At 40.4% G+C, this 14,512-nt stretch overlaps 1 protein-coding gene across 3 annotated transcripts; it reads right to left on the bottom strand.

The window, feature by feature from the left end:
- Positions 1-118: 118 nt before the first annotated feature.
- togaram1 (TOG array regulator of axonemal microtubules 1) lies at positions 119-13,002 on the bottom strand. Of its 3 annotated transcripts, none has more exons than XM_017418581.3 (23): positions 12,692-13,002; positions 10,460-11,646; positions 8,426-8,486; positions 7,753-7,881; positions 6,991-7,254; positions 6,619-6,881; positions 6,318-6,541; positions 6,003-6,136; positions 5,761-5,925; positions 5,589-5,657; positions 5,061-5,215; positions 4,784-4,955; positions 4,356-4,592; positions 3,962-4,085; positions 3,655-3,760; positions 2,849-3,084; positions 2,604-2,762; positions 2,365-2,491; positions 2,170-2,285; positions 1,897-2,080; positions 1,566-1,785; positions 1,386-1,472; positions 119-1,289 (listed from the first exon to the last, which is right to left on the bottom strand). In XM_017418581.3, exons 2-23 carry the CDS (start codon positions 11,492-11,494, stop codon positions 1,036-1,038), a joined length of 4,521 nt encoding a protein of 1,506 aa, XP_017274070.1. In that variant the 5' UTR covers positions 11,495-11,646; positions 12,692-13,002; the 3' UTR covers positions 119-1,035. The 3 variants fall into 3 exon arrangements, with proteins under 3 accessions (XP_017274070.1, XP_017274080.1, XP_037833780.1); XM_017418591.3 differs by having other exon boundaries at positions 12,742-13,002; XM_037977852.1 differs by having other exon boundaries at positions 6,003-6,103; positions 12,742-13,002.
- Positions 13,003-14,512: the final 1,510 nt, after the last annotated feature.

The raw sequence follows: 14,512 nt of genomic DNA, 5'->3' as shown, positions 1-14,512 counted from the left end.
AAGAGTTAGTTATGGGGGGAAGTTGCTAACAGATGACTTCAAAATGAAGAATACAGCTGTTCCAGTTAATATCTCAAACCTCATTTCCAGTCCTGAAAGGAGTCACACTGAAGTTTAGTTTTAGAGAAATAAATCTGTTTATTCATATATCTTTCCTCTTGCTCACAAAGCATTTAAATATAATTTAACAACAGTTGAGTTAAAAGGCTATTAGAAGACTGGCACGATACGGAGACGGAAACAGACCAGGCTTCTTAATGTTCCTCAGGCAACCAGAGGAGAAAAACTCCTTTTTTTAATTTTCTCCTTCCTGCTGCTCCCACATAAAGGAGCAGCAAGTGAAACCAACTTTGATCTAGGCATTAGTGTACACACACATTTCCTTAACAAAAATACAGTTTGGATTCTGCCAGGAAAATTTGGTCATGCAAAAAAAAAAAAAAAAAAAAAGGGGGACAAAAAGGTACCAACTCAACACATCATTAATATGACTTTCGGACCATTCTACAAGAGATAAATTATAAGTGAAACATCATACAGCATACATACACATGACACTAATACTGTGCAAATACACAACTGAGCTGTACAAAAATGCTTTGTACTAATATTAATCTCATTACACAAATTATCTACATGACATTTCAAAAATATCACATCAGCAAAAATATACACCCTTAGGTTCCCTGTCTTCCTCTTCTTTTTTGTGCATTTCGGTTTTACATTCTGTAATAGTGTCTCTGATTTGTCAACAGTACGTGATGGAGAAAAGCTATGACAATAAGCTACTTTTCAAAGTGCAAAGAGAGCAGGCTGAGTATGTGTGAGACCTGATGTCCGCGTGTTAGAAGGTTTCTGTACTGGAGGAAACGTCACTGATATAAGAATAGGAGCAACTTGAAATTTTTAAGGACTTTCTTGTTATTGATATAAAAGTGCAGGCACTATAAGAAATGTAGGACATCTCTTTCTTCAAGTAAGGTCAGTGTAAATGTTCTCTTTGAACATATGAACACATCTGGATTCTGCGTTACCTTAAGATAAGGTCCTCAGGACCTCATTTAACCCTTTAAGGACACTGGCAGGCTGGGAGACGGCGCACTCGCTCAGGCTCGGCCCCATCTGGGCGTGAAGGGCTTGGCACAGGTTGGCCGTAGCACCCCTCACGCTGCCGCCCCTGCCGTGAACGGTGCCGCTGTGGGTGGAGGTGCCCAGGAGGTGCCACAGTAAGGGCAACACTTTCTGCTCCACCATCTGTGGCTTGCGAGGGTAGAGCTCCGTTACGAGGCCTGCAATTGAAAAAAAGAAAATGTATTCAGAAAGAGTCAGACGTAGTGTCAAACATCAGCTGATTAGAGCATTCGAGACTGTCGCTTCAGACGAACCTGCAACCTTTTCGATTAGGTCCACCTTTGCTTTACCACTTAAAAACTGTGCCTTGGTGCAGAAAGGCTGTAGAAGTAGAATGTTGTCTGTGCAAGGTTACAAAAAAAAACAAAAACATGATCAGATATCATTAATTAAATCAAAATTAACTCTAATTTTCAAAAGTTCAAAATGAGTACCGAGATTCAAAGTAAGAGCGTTAATAACTCCGTTAGCAGCAGAATAGATGGCATTATTCTTGGAGTTGAGGTGATTGTCCACAATTGCCGGGACCAGGATGTTGACCACTTGGGACAAGCTGTCCTTCAGCAAATAGATGATTTTCTGCAGAGACTCCAGGGCGTGTAGGTTAACCTTGCTGTTGGACTCCTGCAGTCTGGCTTTGAAGGCATCAAACACCTGAAAGAGAAGAGCATACAGTCTGTTGGTCTGTTCTCTTAGAAGAAAACCTTGCATGTTAATAACCAAGAACCCTAACAATACGTCTTATTACAAAATGCTTGCACTAACCGGGAATATACTGTTGATGACCATATTAGGGTTGTGTTCACAGTCAGCCACAAGCTGGTCGATGCCTTTGATCCGCTCTCTGAAGTCCTTTGAACCCAGCAGACCTGAGATCTGCTTTATGTACTCAGTTTTGTCTGCAATACTCTGCGTCTGATATTTATAGCTGCTGTGGCTGTTAGACTCCCTGCAGATGATTCAAAAACATCAAAACATTTGACATAAAATAGATTCCTTTGTGTTTGTGACAGTTTGTAACTTCAGATTTCCACCCACTTGTTGGTCTGGTTGACTGGCTCTCCGTTGAGAGATGAAGCCCTGACCGTACCGCTGCCCGGGAGGGAGCGTCTCCCCCTGGCAGACTGAGTGTCTTGGGTCATCTCACCAAGGCCCTGAAATCCCAGCAAATCTCCAGGTTAGGTCCAAGTGTTTGACCTAACATGTGTGCCCATAAACATGAAGAAACTATACCTTCGACTTGAGTGTCAAGAGAGTGTCTCTGACAGTCTGCAGGTCTTTGGTAGGAATGTGTTTCTCCAAGATCTTGTCAAAGTCAGGGTGAGATGACAAAGACAGCAGCATTCGACGACCAAAGTACCTGTGGGAAACAGGTACATTATCTATTACTCAAGTTCTTATATTCAAAAAAGACAAGTCTAAATAGGTTCTAAATACTAAAACACAGAGCAACATTTAACCTTTTGACATACCTGGCCTCTTGGGAGGAGTCTTGTGAAAGTTTAGTGATGGCAGGTAAAATTCTTTCTGAGAGATCTTTGTTACCAGACAGCAGACGTGCAGCGCCAACCTTCTCTACCAGATTAGCCAGATGTTGAGCTGTGCATTTCCTCACCACTGGATTAAGGTGACTGTCAGCAATCCAACAATATGCATCTAAACGTTACAAACAGTTCAAAAGTGGTGAAACAATATTTTTTCCTGTTTGTATTCTAACCTCAGTCCTCCAGTGAGTAAAGCAGCGATGCTACGAGTTGGGGTGCAGTGCTGCACCATGCAGTCCAGTGCTGCATCCACATCCTGCCTGATGAAGGCGTTACTCTCCCCTGCTTTATGCAACAAAGCTTTAACTGTCCCCTCCAGTTCCTGGTCCATAGCCCTCTGCAGATGTGTGTACAGGTCACCAAGTGCACACACTGCCACCCTGGACACACCTGACCGCAGGTTCTTCACCTAAATGAAAGATCGACTTCATTGATTTATGGAAAAACAAAAGTATTTACGCACAAAACAAGAGGATTAATTAGCTTATTGGTTATTATTATTAGTTTTTCTCCAATACATTTATTGCTCAGCAGCTGCTATTATTAGTTTTGTTATTCCTAATTATACTTTTAAATGAATTGTCCGAGCAGTTGTTTTCTTTATCACCTACAGATGGCAGAAAAGCAGCAGCAAACAAGCAGTGAGGTGGTGATAGGGTTGTTTGTAATAGTTGCTAATAGATAATTCAGATTTGACAATATTGTCACTATATGACTTTGTGGTTCTCACCTGAAGGAGTGCTCTGTGTATAAATAGTTACCAACTTTGTGAGCAAGAAGAACTTGTTCAACCAGGGCAAAGCTTTGTTTTGTCAGAATTTGAATTATTCTGATTAGTGCCAACAGGTTACCTTCAGCAAATAAATGTCTGCCAGGGTGTTTGGACTGATGAACACCTCTGCTGACAATCAAACTAACTGAATAGAAAATAATAAAAAAATTAAGTTATTGCCAGCAGAGCAGGGCAGAACAACGTCACCTCTTGGATGAGAGACAGACAAACTTCATGCAGTCGGCCTTGAAGTGTGTCTGAGTGGTTGTAGGCCAGAGAGCGCAGGAACATTAGACCCTCAATCTTCTTTTCCCTGACAAGAAAACAAACATGAAATGAAGGCAAACTTAAAAAATGGCTGGAAAGTATCTGTTTTTTCAATGTGTTTGAACCTTATTCAACTACCAAAGTGGAAAACTTTCTTTCAAATGAATACTTATGTCTTGACAGTATTAAGAAGCCTTAGATGAGGGCTATTAGTGTAATGACTGTAGGGAGATGAAGCGCTTCTCACCAGTCCTCTGAGCTCAGCAGGTTGAAACTCTGAGTCAGCGCCAGGTCAGGCTTTGAAAAGGGGCAAAGGTCTGGAGGCTCTGAGAGATTTTTCTTGCTTCTTAATGTAGCATGGCACAGTTCATCTAAATGTCCGGTCAGACAGGAAATAACACAGAGTCAGAGTCATGTTACATCTCAGTCTGAAAACAAGCAGTGAGTCTAGGCGGCAGCACATTAACAGACATTAACCAGAAACAAATTTATGCTTAAACACTCATTTTCTACTTAATTATCTAACATTTTTTCCTGTTATAATCCTGCTTCATCTATTGATAACATGGCTGGATGTTCCTGAACTGTGACTGTGAACATCATGACATGTCTGACATTTTTGTTTTTTCAATCCCACTGACCTGAACTGTGAGACATTGAAGGTCGAGCTCTGGTGAGGCTAGGCGCCCTTCTAAGACGGGACACATTTTTGGGGTTGGGAGGCACTGTAGGGGGGCTTGGTTGGTGGGGCGGCGTGAAGCACTTCCTTGGACTTTGAGGTCCTGGAGGACTGGCAGGACTGATGGGACTGATGGGGGACTCATCAGAGAGAGGGTCCGCTTTGGTAGAGGTCAGCATGCTGCCATTCAGATGTAGATCTACGAGAGAAAACATCAACCATTAAAGTTTTGTTTGCAAATGCGATTTAAAAAAAATATATTAAGAATCAGAGTATATTAAAAGAGTTGTTGATTTTAAACTAGTAAATATATTGGGTTGTAGGGAATTTCTTTATAATTTTTAAAGAAATAAGAATGATATTTGATTTAAGGTGCTAAAAACATCTTGCCTTTTATGGCTGGCTCTTTGTTTTGTTCTGTCGATGAATCAGAAAGCATCTGTCTGACACGGAGGCGAATCTTCTCTCTTGTTTGGTCCTCTTGGCCCGACTGTCCCTCGGGTTGATCGAGTCGCTGTTGCCTTGATTTATCCCGACCAATCCTCACATTCTTCACCCTCCCCTGCACATTTTGGTAGGGGGGGAAGAAAAAAAAAAGCAAGACTCTGGTCATCTGAACCTTTCAATGAAGTAGTATGAATCAACATTGGTTCACAGAGTGACTAACTTTAGCCTCGTGTGGATGTGGGTTGTTGTCGCCGTCAAGCTGACTGCTGTAAATGCCTGCTGAGGGATCAGTGGAAGGTTTGGCTGCCAAATCACCCTGCTCAAGTGACAAAATGACTCCTGGACGGCTGGAGGAAACTGCAGAGCCAAACATGCCTTAAAAGTATAAGGGAACATTATGGTATCACTTAAAATCATTTTTCTGCATGAATAAAAAGATTCAGACTGCAATGTGAATGAGTAAATAAACAAATAGGACATTTTTAATATCCATAATACTGTCATATGTTGATATTGACTTGTTTATCATTAATTGTTCATGTACAAGGTCTGTAATCTAATATCACCTAATCAAAATGAAGAGACTTGAAGGGAAGATGTAAAGATATAAGAGCTTGTTTTGTTTTGTAAAATAGGACAAAGCGCTGCAGGAATCTAAAGCATAAGAAGAAGCTCTTTTCTTAACATTAAGAGTCTATTCTGGTAGACTTCCTAAAACCTAAACCTTAACTGATCAGCACAAACTAACCTCTTCCTATCACTCCTTCAGGCATGTCGGCGCCAGGTGAAGTCCTACTGCTGTTGTTACTCTGGGATCCTAGAAATCAAAGAGAGGGATGGTGACTCATAGAAAAAGTTCATACAAAGCATATACAGAAAAAAAAGATATATCTATTTTCTGTTTGTTGAGGCAAGCTGACCTTTAGCAAGCTTCAAAGCCCTGACTGACTCACGGACAGCTGGTTTGACCAGTGGAGGGGATGGACCCATTTTCTCTTCCTCAGTTTTGATTGTTCCGTTGCAACAAGTAACCCTCTGCCCAACAATACCCACCTCCGATGTCAGCTCAGTTCTCTGGGACATTACTTGAAAAGGCAGAAAATAAAGTCAGACAGAAAACAAGGCAGCATGGCAGGCAGAACCCGTTTAATTTGATTCATACCTTGAAGGCCACTGAAGTCCATAGACACCGAAGTCCTCAGTTTTGCAGAAGGCACTCTTGCAATGCGAGGTTTCATTACAGAAGAGGCAGAGTTTCTGGGACTGTTGACAGGTAAGAATATACGCAGCCTTGCTCTGTTTGAAATGTCATCAAACCTTTCAGTCTCTTTGTGGTATTTACTATTTCATATAACAAAAACAACCTGGTGTGATGCTCCAGCATAAAGTAAGCTTTATTCAAATTACACATAACCCAGGCAGAGTAACAAGTTATTAAATAATAAATGAAAGGGGCGACAAAATGGGGATCTCTGACCTGGTTTTCATGCCACTGAAGCTAGAGTTGGCAACTGAGTTCAGACTGGAAAGTCCACTCTCACTCGCTGAGCTGGTAAGCACTGGAGAGGTGTGTAATGGTGAGTCCAGACCCAAGTCCAGCCTCACAGCTGAGTCAGGGCTGTCTGGATCTGGACTGTTGTGGCTCACTTTGGCCCTCTTCTTGGCAGCGCTATTCCGCAAGGATCGTAGGGAGTTCAGCATCTGTGAGCAACATACAAATTAGTACAACAATCACTTAGGTTTAACACTCTGAACTATAAACATGCAGGCTTTCTGACCTCCTGCATGTCAAGAGGTTCATCTTCCTGAAGATCTTGCCAGCCCCGGATGCTGTCAGGGTCCATCTGTTGGTTCTGAGGGCTAGCTGAAGCACTGGATCTCTGGCCATTATAAGAATGGCCTTGTTCTGCTGGAGGGAAAACCGGTGAGATGGAGAATGTTGCTCTGGTGTTGCTCAGAGCGCGCCTGAACGATGAGGCAGAAGAGGAGCTCACGAGGGGCGCTCGAAGAGGCCTTGGGGAGCGCCTGCTCGAGAGTTCTTCTAAGAGAGGCGAGAGAGAAACACAGCTAACCCCAAACAAATACAAAATAATTATTTTAAACTCCACAGACAAAACAGCTGCATATGAACAGTTTTTCTGCTGTATTACCGTTAGCTGTGCCTGCTGTCTCGGTCCAGGAGCTAGTGTCTCCCTGATGAGGGCTGTTCTCTTTCTTGTAGGGCCAGGTGTTGGACATAGAGACGGAGGAGTCTGCGTGACGCCGGGACAATGTTGGGGTGAGCATGACCCCTGTGCGTGTAGCCAGAGGGTAGGAGGGCAGAAGGAAGGAGCCGGGCGTGGAAGGGTTTGAGGGGAGGGAAAAAGTTCGCTCAACACTGGTGTTCCTCGAGAGCATACGTCCTTTGGGGGTCACTATGAGATATTGCATTCACAAATCAAACCAAAAAACAACTTGAAATGTATAAAAGATATTAGCATGAAGTGGATTATAACATCTGACTAATCCATTTTACAGCTTTGAGTGATGTCCAGCACAAGTCTGACTGATTCATTAACTTTGCCTATTACTCAGACATTTAAATATATTCAAAACTGGTAGAATTTGGCTCTGGTGGTGGCTGCATTATGCCTGATAGGTACACAACCACATAATACACATCACAGCATTACTGGAGGCACCATACAAGAAGTCAAAGTCAGCTATTTCTGTTCAACAAAGATGCAACGTGGCTATTTATTCTGAATTTTTTCAGAATAAATTTTTTTTTTATTATATTGTATATGTGCCAAACTACTGATATATTTAAACAATTAAATAATTATAACTGGACTCAACTTCTTGGTTGTTTCTTCAAGTTTTCATTTAGACAGGGTTGAAATGATCAATTCTTTTAAATAATGACTCCTTACCAATATCTGTGTCTGTAAAGTTATTGGTTTTAAAAATATCCGTGTCCATGTTAAGGCTTCCGCTTCTTCTGAGATTTGCTGGGACCTCCCTCCTTCTGGACGGCTGGGGCTTCTCCGGCTCAGCAGAACCTAGACAGAAATCGCATTTCTTACTAAAACCAAAACACAGAATGCAAAGCGAGGTGGCAAAGTTACAGTGAGCTTGAATATAAAACGTTACACGACAAAATGAGCAAGTTGAAGTTATGCAAATTTTCTCAAATCTTACTTATCGTTAAAGTGGCATTGAAGGAATGCATATCGCCCAGGGCCTTGAATGCCAGTTTAACTCAAAGATGTCCCAAAATCCATCAGAGCTAGAAAAATGTCTTTAGCTTTAGGGTAGCAGTTTGAGGGTAATATCTGTACCTGGTTAGCGTAGCCTTATTCCTCACTATGCCTCTTCTGTCATGGTAGGAGACTGGTATGACACTAATCTGCCAAGCAGCTTTGAACTTCTCTCATCTCAGAGCTTTTAGTGACATGTGGAATGGTAACTCCTTTGACTCAGTATGCTAATCCAAGTTAAAGCTGCTCTAAATTGAGTCAAGCTAAAGTTGACCATGACGATCAGTCAGCTGCGTCAGTTTCACGCACAGGGGGTTGAAATATTAAGGGAACTCTTGGCACTTACTGAAACTTGGTATGTAGGCTTCTGGCTTCTTGGGTTGAGGTGCGTAATCCTCACTTGTCACCTACAGAGGTGCAGAAATAAAATTATTTTAATAGCAGCAATAACTGGTACAGTTCAAGTAAGTAGCTTAAACAATCCTTAAACATGACAAAGGTTTAAGTGTAATTCCATCCTCTAGACTAAACAAAAGTTTGTAGCAGATGTGTATTTGCAATCTGTGGGTGTCTTTTCCAAGTATCGCCAAGGGATTTCTCTGCTGGCCGTAAAGCCTCAAGCAAACATACATAAGATGCAAAATCACGTCTATGACAGACTCTTACAGTGTTTGAATAAATGTGTAGATTTCAGCCTTTGAAATGAAACAGTATGACTGAACTCCCACTACCTCCAATCAGATCAACACGCACCGCAGAGCACTTGGAGTGAATGCAACCAACGGCAGAACATTAAACAAGCCATATTTTACAAGCATGACCCAGTAATATAACAAATTAGGTTTCACTGCCCCTCCAATAAGTGCCCGGTTTGTTACTGGTGTTGCTGGGAAACAGATATCACTGCAAACAGAAGGTTTTTTCCAAATGAGGCGCGAGCTGGAAAACAGTTACCGAAACTATTTAGGAGAAATACCTAAGCTGAGATGGGGTAAAACTAAGCTACGTGTCACAGCAAATGGATATTTTAAAAATAAAACTGACGGTGGCAGATTCATTCTATTTGTAGGCTCTTATCACAACAGATATTATTTAAACAAATACATGTGAAAAGGCTCACTGAGACAGTCACAAGGCTCATTCTGGAAACAGCTCCTACTCATCTTTGCAGCAAGTGTCGATGTGTGAGAAAATGAGTCATCTCCTGCATTTCCACCAGGTATGGTGTCAGTGATACTGCTGTGCTCCAAAGTGTTTATATCTATCTGTTTATCCTTGATATTGGAGTCAAATATTTTAATGGCACTTTTCTATTACTTTGTGGGAATAAATGATGTGTTTATGAATGCATTACCATGACTCATAGCCACAAACAGAAAATGCACAAAATAAGACACCCTCCCTCGCTGCTGCTGCTCTCGATCCACACTGCATCATGACAAATTGACTATATTTAGATATTTTTCACCCCAAACCGTCTCTTAGGAAAGTGCTACCATTCTTGCTCTTTACACCCTCTTCTAACATTAAAAAATAGGCATTCTGAAAACGTCTAACAGCATTTTCAAGAACCTAAATTTACAACAATGAGCAGATTTGTTACTGAGGCCAACGCAATATGTTGTCTGTGAATTAGAATAGACTAAAAAGAGGCAGCCAACAAGTGATGAGGTAGTTTTTGAAGCTTCTTTAGACAAAAAATAAGCACACCCTTTTAAAATAATAATAGTCTAATTTATGTAATTCACTGATAAATAAAAAGACAGTTTCCAGTCTGCTTAAATTAACCAGCTGCAAATTTTCCACTGCCACATGGATTTTCTTTGTCTGGAAGAGCTGAATAAAATGAATGGGAACAGTTAAAATAATAATATAATTTTTTTTTTAAAGCTTCCACTAATGCACTCAAAAAACCCTCTTTAGCTCACTTGAGTTGATTCTGGTCTGTACCAAAAAATAACTTATAAACTAGCTCTATTATATGAAATTATAGCTCAAATAATCCTCAACAAAATGCTCTTTGGATTTTATTCCTGCAGATGTTTGCTGGGTTTGTTATTTTCCTACAAGAGGTTTTTCCCAGTTAGTAGAATTGTTACTTTTGCTAAATTACCACCAGAAGTAAAATAAGCTGTCACCTTTTGGCCATGCTACCAACCCTAGTTTATTTGTTTCTTTATTAATTAAAAAGTGTCAGATTTGCATTTCTTTTCTGCTGCTTACTTTAGATTTTTTTTCTCTACTATAGGGAAATTTAGCAAATAATATATCAAAACAACACTGACTCTCACAGCTACCAAAAACAAAGTTAACTGAAATGTGTTGTTGCTATGAGAGAAAAGTGAGAATGTGGCGATTAGCTGATGATGACAAAGCTCACCTGCTCAGAGCACTTTCCGTTAGGTGTACTGTACTGTTGCTGCTCGCTGTCAGTAGATGAGAAGCTCGATACCTCCCAAGGAAGTTTGTTCTTCCCTTTGCCTGCACTGACGATCCTTCTTTGAAGTGGTAGGTCATCAGTGAGCGAGCCTAAGCTGCCGTAGCCATACAGTCGGTTACTGTCGGGCTCTGTTCTGTAGCTCCTGGCGCTGCTTATCCGCCCTCCATTTATCACCCAATCCAGATCGGCTCCAGAACCGTGCTGCCCTGTGGACCACTGTCCGGGTTTGGGCACCACCAAGCCATACTCCACAGCCCCCTCGGAGGTTAGTCTTGGAAGGACGCGCCTGGCTCGTCTCGCCTGTACAGCTGCCATCAGACCCTCTGCGTCCTCATTAAGCTCGACCATGTCCACAGCTTTCATTAGCGGCTGCTTTCTCCCTGTGTCGAGGCAATGGTCAAAAACAGCAAACAGCTCCAGGGCAGCGTGGCGAACCTTCCTTTTACTGTCTGCCAAGTATGGCGCAACCTCGAAACAAAGCTTGGGGATGTTGAAGTCTTTCCTAGGGTGAGTGAGCATGGCTGCCATGATGATGTTAAGGACATCTTCCCGGACCCTGGAGTTTTTGTGTTTCAAGTTGCCAATGACGAGGTCTAACACCTGCTGCGGTGTGACAGCCTTCATCAGCTGCTGAAACACATTAAGGTATTCAATCCTGGTGACAGTGCGAGTGTCACCAAGAGCCTTGAGCGCAACTAAAACTATGTGTTTCAAAAATTTGTCCACTCCCGTCTCTAACCTCTGAATTAGTAAGTTTAAAACCTGTAAGGTGCCATACAGCACTTTAAAATTACTGTCGTCTAGAAGTCTTGGAAGAAAATTGATGAACTCCTCAATGCTAGCAGATGGGACCGACTTGATGTCCACTTCTGAGAGGACGTTTTTAAGCTTTTCCACCCCATTTGTGCGATTCTGGTAATTCTTCAGGTCCAGAAGCTGGTCGTGTAGCTCCTGGGAGATCAACCCAGGTATCATTATTGGTGGGTCTTATGGGTGTGTCAAATACAAGAATCCAAGGAGGCAAACAGAATCCACTGAGGACAGAAATGTTCCTCCCCTCTACGCTGAGCTGTCATCTTGAGCAGATGATGATGGAAAACCGTAGTCCTGTTTGTCAAGCTGTATGACTGTAACACACAGATAATAAACTACAGTAAAACCAAATCACCACACACAGCAACAAAACAAAACCAGAAGCAGGAGATAACAGAGATAATGGCAACCACTGACAAGGGTTGATATTTATAAGGTGTTCTTGACTGCGTTAATGTGACTTTGCCCTGAAATTTAAGGATTTTGTTACGTTTCCAGAAAATAATATTTGGCCACGTAAGCACTGAAAAGTGTGTAAACGCAACATTGGTAATAACTCATCTCTCTAAGAGCAAATATGCTAAACATCTTTTGAAATAATTGTTTTAAAATGCAAGAGATTTTTATGTTAAGTAGTTTTTCCTTTAAAAACAGTTGTATAAATAAATGTAAATAGCGCATTGGAGGTCTAAAAGACTCTTAAGCTGGTTGGTTACTTTTATTGTGGGTATTAATTATTTTATTAAAGTTAATTATTTATAGTTTTGACTTTGTATTTATCCCAGAATTGAACGAATGGAGCTCCTCTACCAAACACACTGCAAACTTTAAGCAAGGTACACTAACGAAAACAACAAAACAATGGTTACAGAAATAAATGTAAATGTAGAGTTTTTAAAAAATGCCATATTTACAAAAATTTAGGGCACGTTATTTTATGGAAATGTATACATATATATAGATTAATTGCAGCACTTTCTGTTATTGTTAAGGTTCCTTAGCATCTGATGCTTTAAAAAAATGAAATTATGCTTTGTTGTTGTTGTGTTTTGCTGATCTGGAGCATCAATTAAAGGTCCAATGATATATATTTTGTATTATCTGACAACACATTTTAAGTATTATTGCTCCCTAAAAGCATGTAGGCTGGATCCTGTTAATTAGAGCTGATGGATACAACCACTTGTGGCTCAGACTGGTTGTACATAATGTTACTGTGGTAGTTTAACATTACAAAATGCCTCCAGGAGAACAAAACAGCAGTTTTTGAGCTCAGTAGGATTACAGACAGTCTTTATCCACATTATGGTCCATAAACAGCCTCGTTAGTTGGGGCTGGAACAGCGTGTAGCTACTGACCGTGTTCGGTGCTGCCTATCTGGGCGAGCAAAGTTGGAAAGAAGACGAACCTTGAATTTTTCTCCCCCCTCCCCGGCCCTCCTCGATAACCATGGAAGAAACTATCTGCCGCTCCTCCGCCGTCCAGCGGTCCGCGTCAGGCTGCAGCGGCTTCGGCTCGGTCCAGGAAACGGGCACGTTTCTTCTTCTTTGGCTCTGAAGTGTTGAATGTTCGCTGGAAGCTGTATGGAGGTATTCACCTCGAAAGGAGCGCCCCCCTCCTCCTCCTCCTACACACACACACACATACACACACACACACCGAGGCAGCAAAATGGCGAATGCATGTAGCAAACTGAGCGCTTCCATGGTGACGCGAGTTCCAAGCTCCTCGAGGCGGAAACATCATCATCCTCACCACGGAGCTGCGGCAAGGATGAAGAGCAGTCAGGAAAACAGTAACTGCAAATAAAATAATAATTAAAAAATATATAATAAAAAGTACGTATAGTTGTGTTTTTCTTTGAGCGTTGCACAAAGGGTGATGATTTACAAACTGTTCTTGGTACCTTTCATGCAGTTTGTTTATAATTAGATTTTTTTCCCTCAATCAGATTTGCATGCTATAATTATTAAAGCCAAAACAGTAAGTAATTTATAACAAATTACTTGTTCTTTACATTTGTGTATTTGCTGTCTCTTTTGTCTCATTGTACCATTTGAATAAAACTGAAATGAAGAGAAAAATGTCCAACGTAGGCTTTACCTGATTCATTTTACCTGGCCATGCGCCCCAGTAAAATGTCCTGATCACATTTCAGCAATTTATATGAATATTCACAAAGCAAAATATGTCAATTCCAGCATAAAGATAGCCAAAATTCAGTGCTAGAACGTTTTAACTAAAACAACTAAACTAACTAAAACTAACAACATCATACCTTTATATTTGAAAGCTTTTGGGATGTAGATCCAACATGAGAATAAAAAATAGTGAGTACTTATTGTGGTACATACAAGGGTATATACTGCATAATGACAAAGTACTTAGAGGCTTATGTATACAACTCTTACAAGGTAATTACAGGATACTTATAGGGGTACGTACAGGATACTTATGATAGTATATCAGGGTACTTACAAGGGTACTTACAAGTACCTATGGGAATTGAGCTGTTTTATGAAAAAACTTGTTACCGTGTTCTGTGTCTCGGTATGGCAATATGTCATAATGCCTGGTGTCCAATAATTTTAAATATATCCTTAAAGCTAAAATTAATATTAAAATAATTAAAAAACACATGGTGATCTAAAGTGTGCAACTTTATTCATTTAAAAATATATGACAGCCTTTTAATATGAATAAAAGGCTGATGTACTATTAATTTTCTACAACATAGTATTTATTTCTAATATGCAATGTTGTAACTAATACTGTATGCTTCAATAATAATAATAATAGCAATGATAAATAACTATGTGAAATGGACAAAGGCAACTAAAATCTGATAGACAAAATAAAGGGCTTTATGTTTATTGTCAATAAAATGCCATTTTAGATTAAACATCTTATAATTAAATGTGAATCACAGACATAAACTTCATGTTTACTAATTAATATTGTGATTAATAGCTTTTTATGAATATGGCAATGTATTTTGTGGAATGTGTTGTGAAAAATAAGAAGAAAATTAACAAGATAAAACATAATGTCAGGTCTAAAACTATTTACAGTGGGCTATCTGAAAGTCATCATGTTTTAATAAACAGTGGCGGGGTAATCCATCAAAGGCTTGACACAAGACATGAGAAATTTATCATATTTTATTTGGCTAAGGTAAA

Source organism: Kryptolebias marmoratus, linkage group LG10 (assembly GCF_001649575.2).
Source record: "Kryptolebias marmoratus isolate JLee-2015 linkage group LG10, ASM164957v2, whole genome shotgun sequence".
NCBI lineage: Eukaryota > Metazoa > Chordata > Actinopteri > Cyprinodontiformes > Rivulidae > Kryptolebias > Kryptolebias marmoratus.
The sequence above is the reverse complement of the archived record's forward strand: the minus strand, read 5'-3'. Positions and strand labels throughout refer to the sequence as shown.

Coding starts and splice junctions, on each gene's coding strand:
- togaram1 (XM_017418581.3), bottom strand. CDS start 11,494: ATGATACCTGGGTTGATCTCCCAGGAGCTACACGACCAGCTTCTGGAC. Junction 4,593..4,783: donor CAAAGAGCCAGCCATAAAAG/GCAAGATGTTTT, acceptor TTTCTCTCGTAG/ATCTACATCTGAATGGCAGC. Junction 2,492..2,603: donor GACTCCTCCCAAGAGGCCAG/GTATGTCAAAAG, acceptor TGTTTCCCACAG/GTACTTTGGTCGTCGAATGC.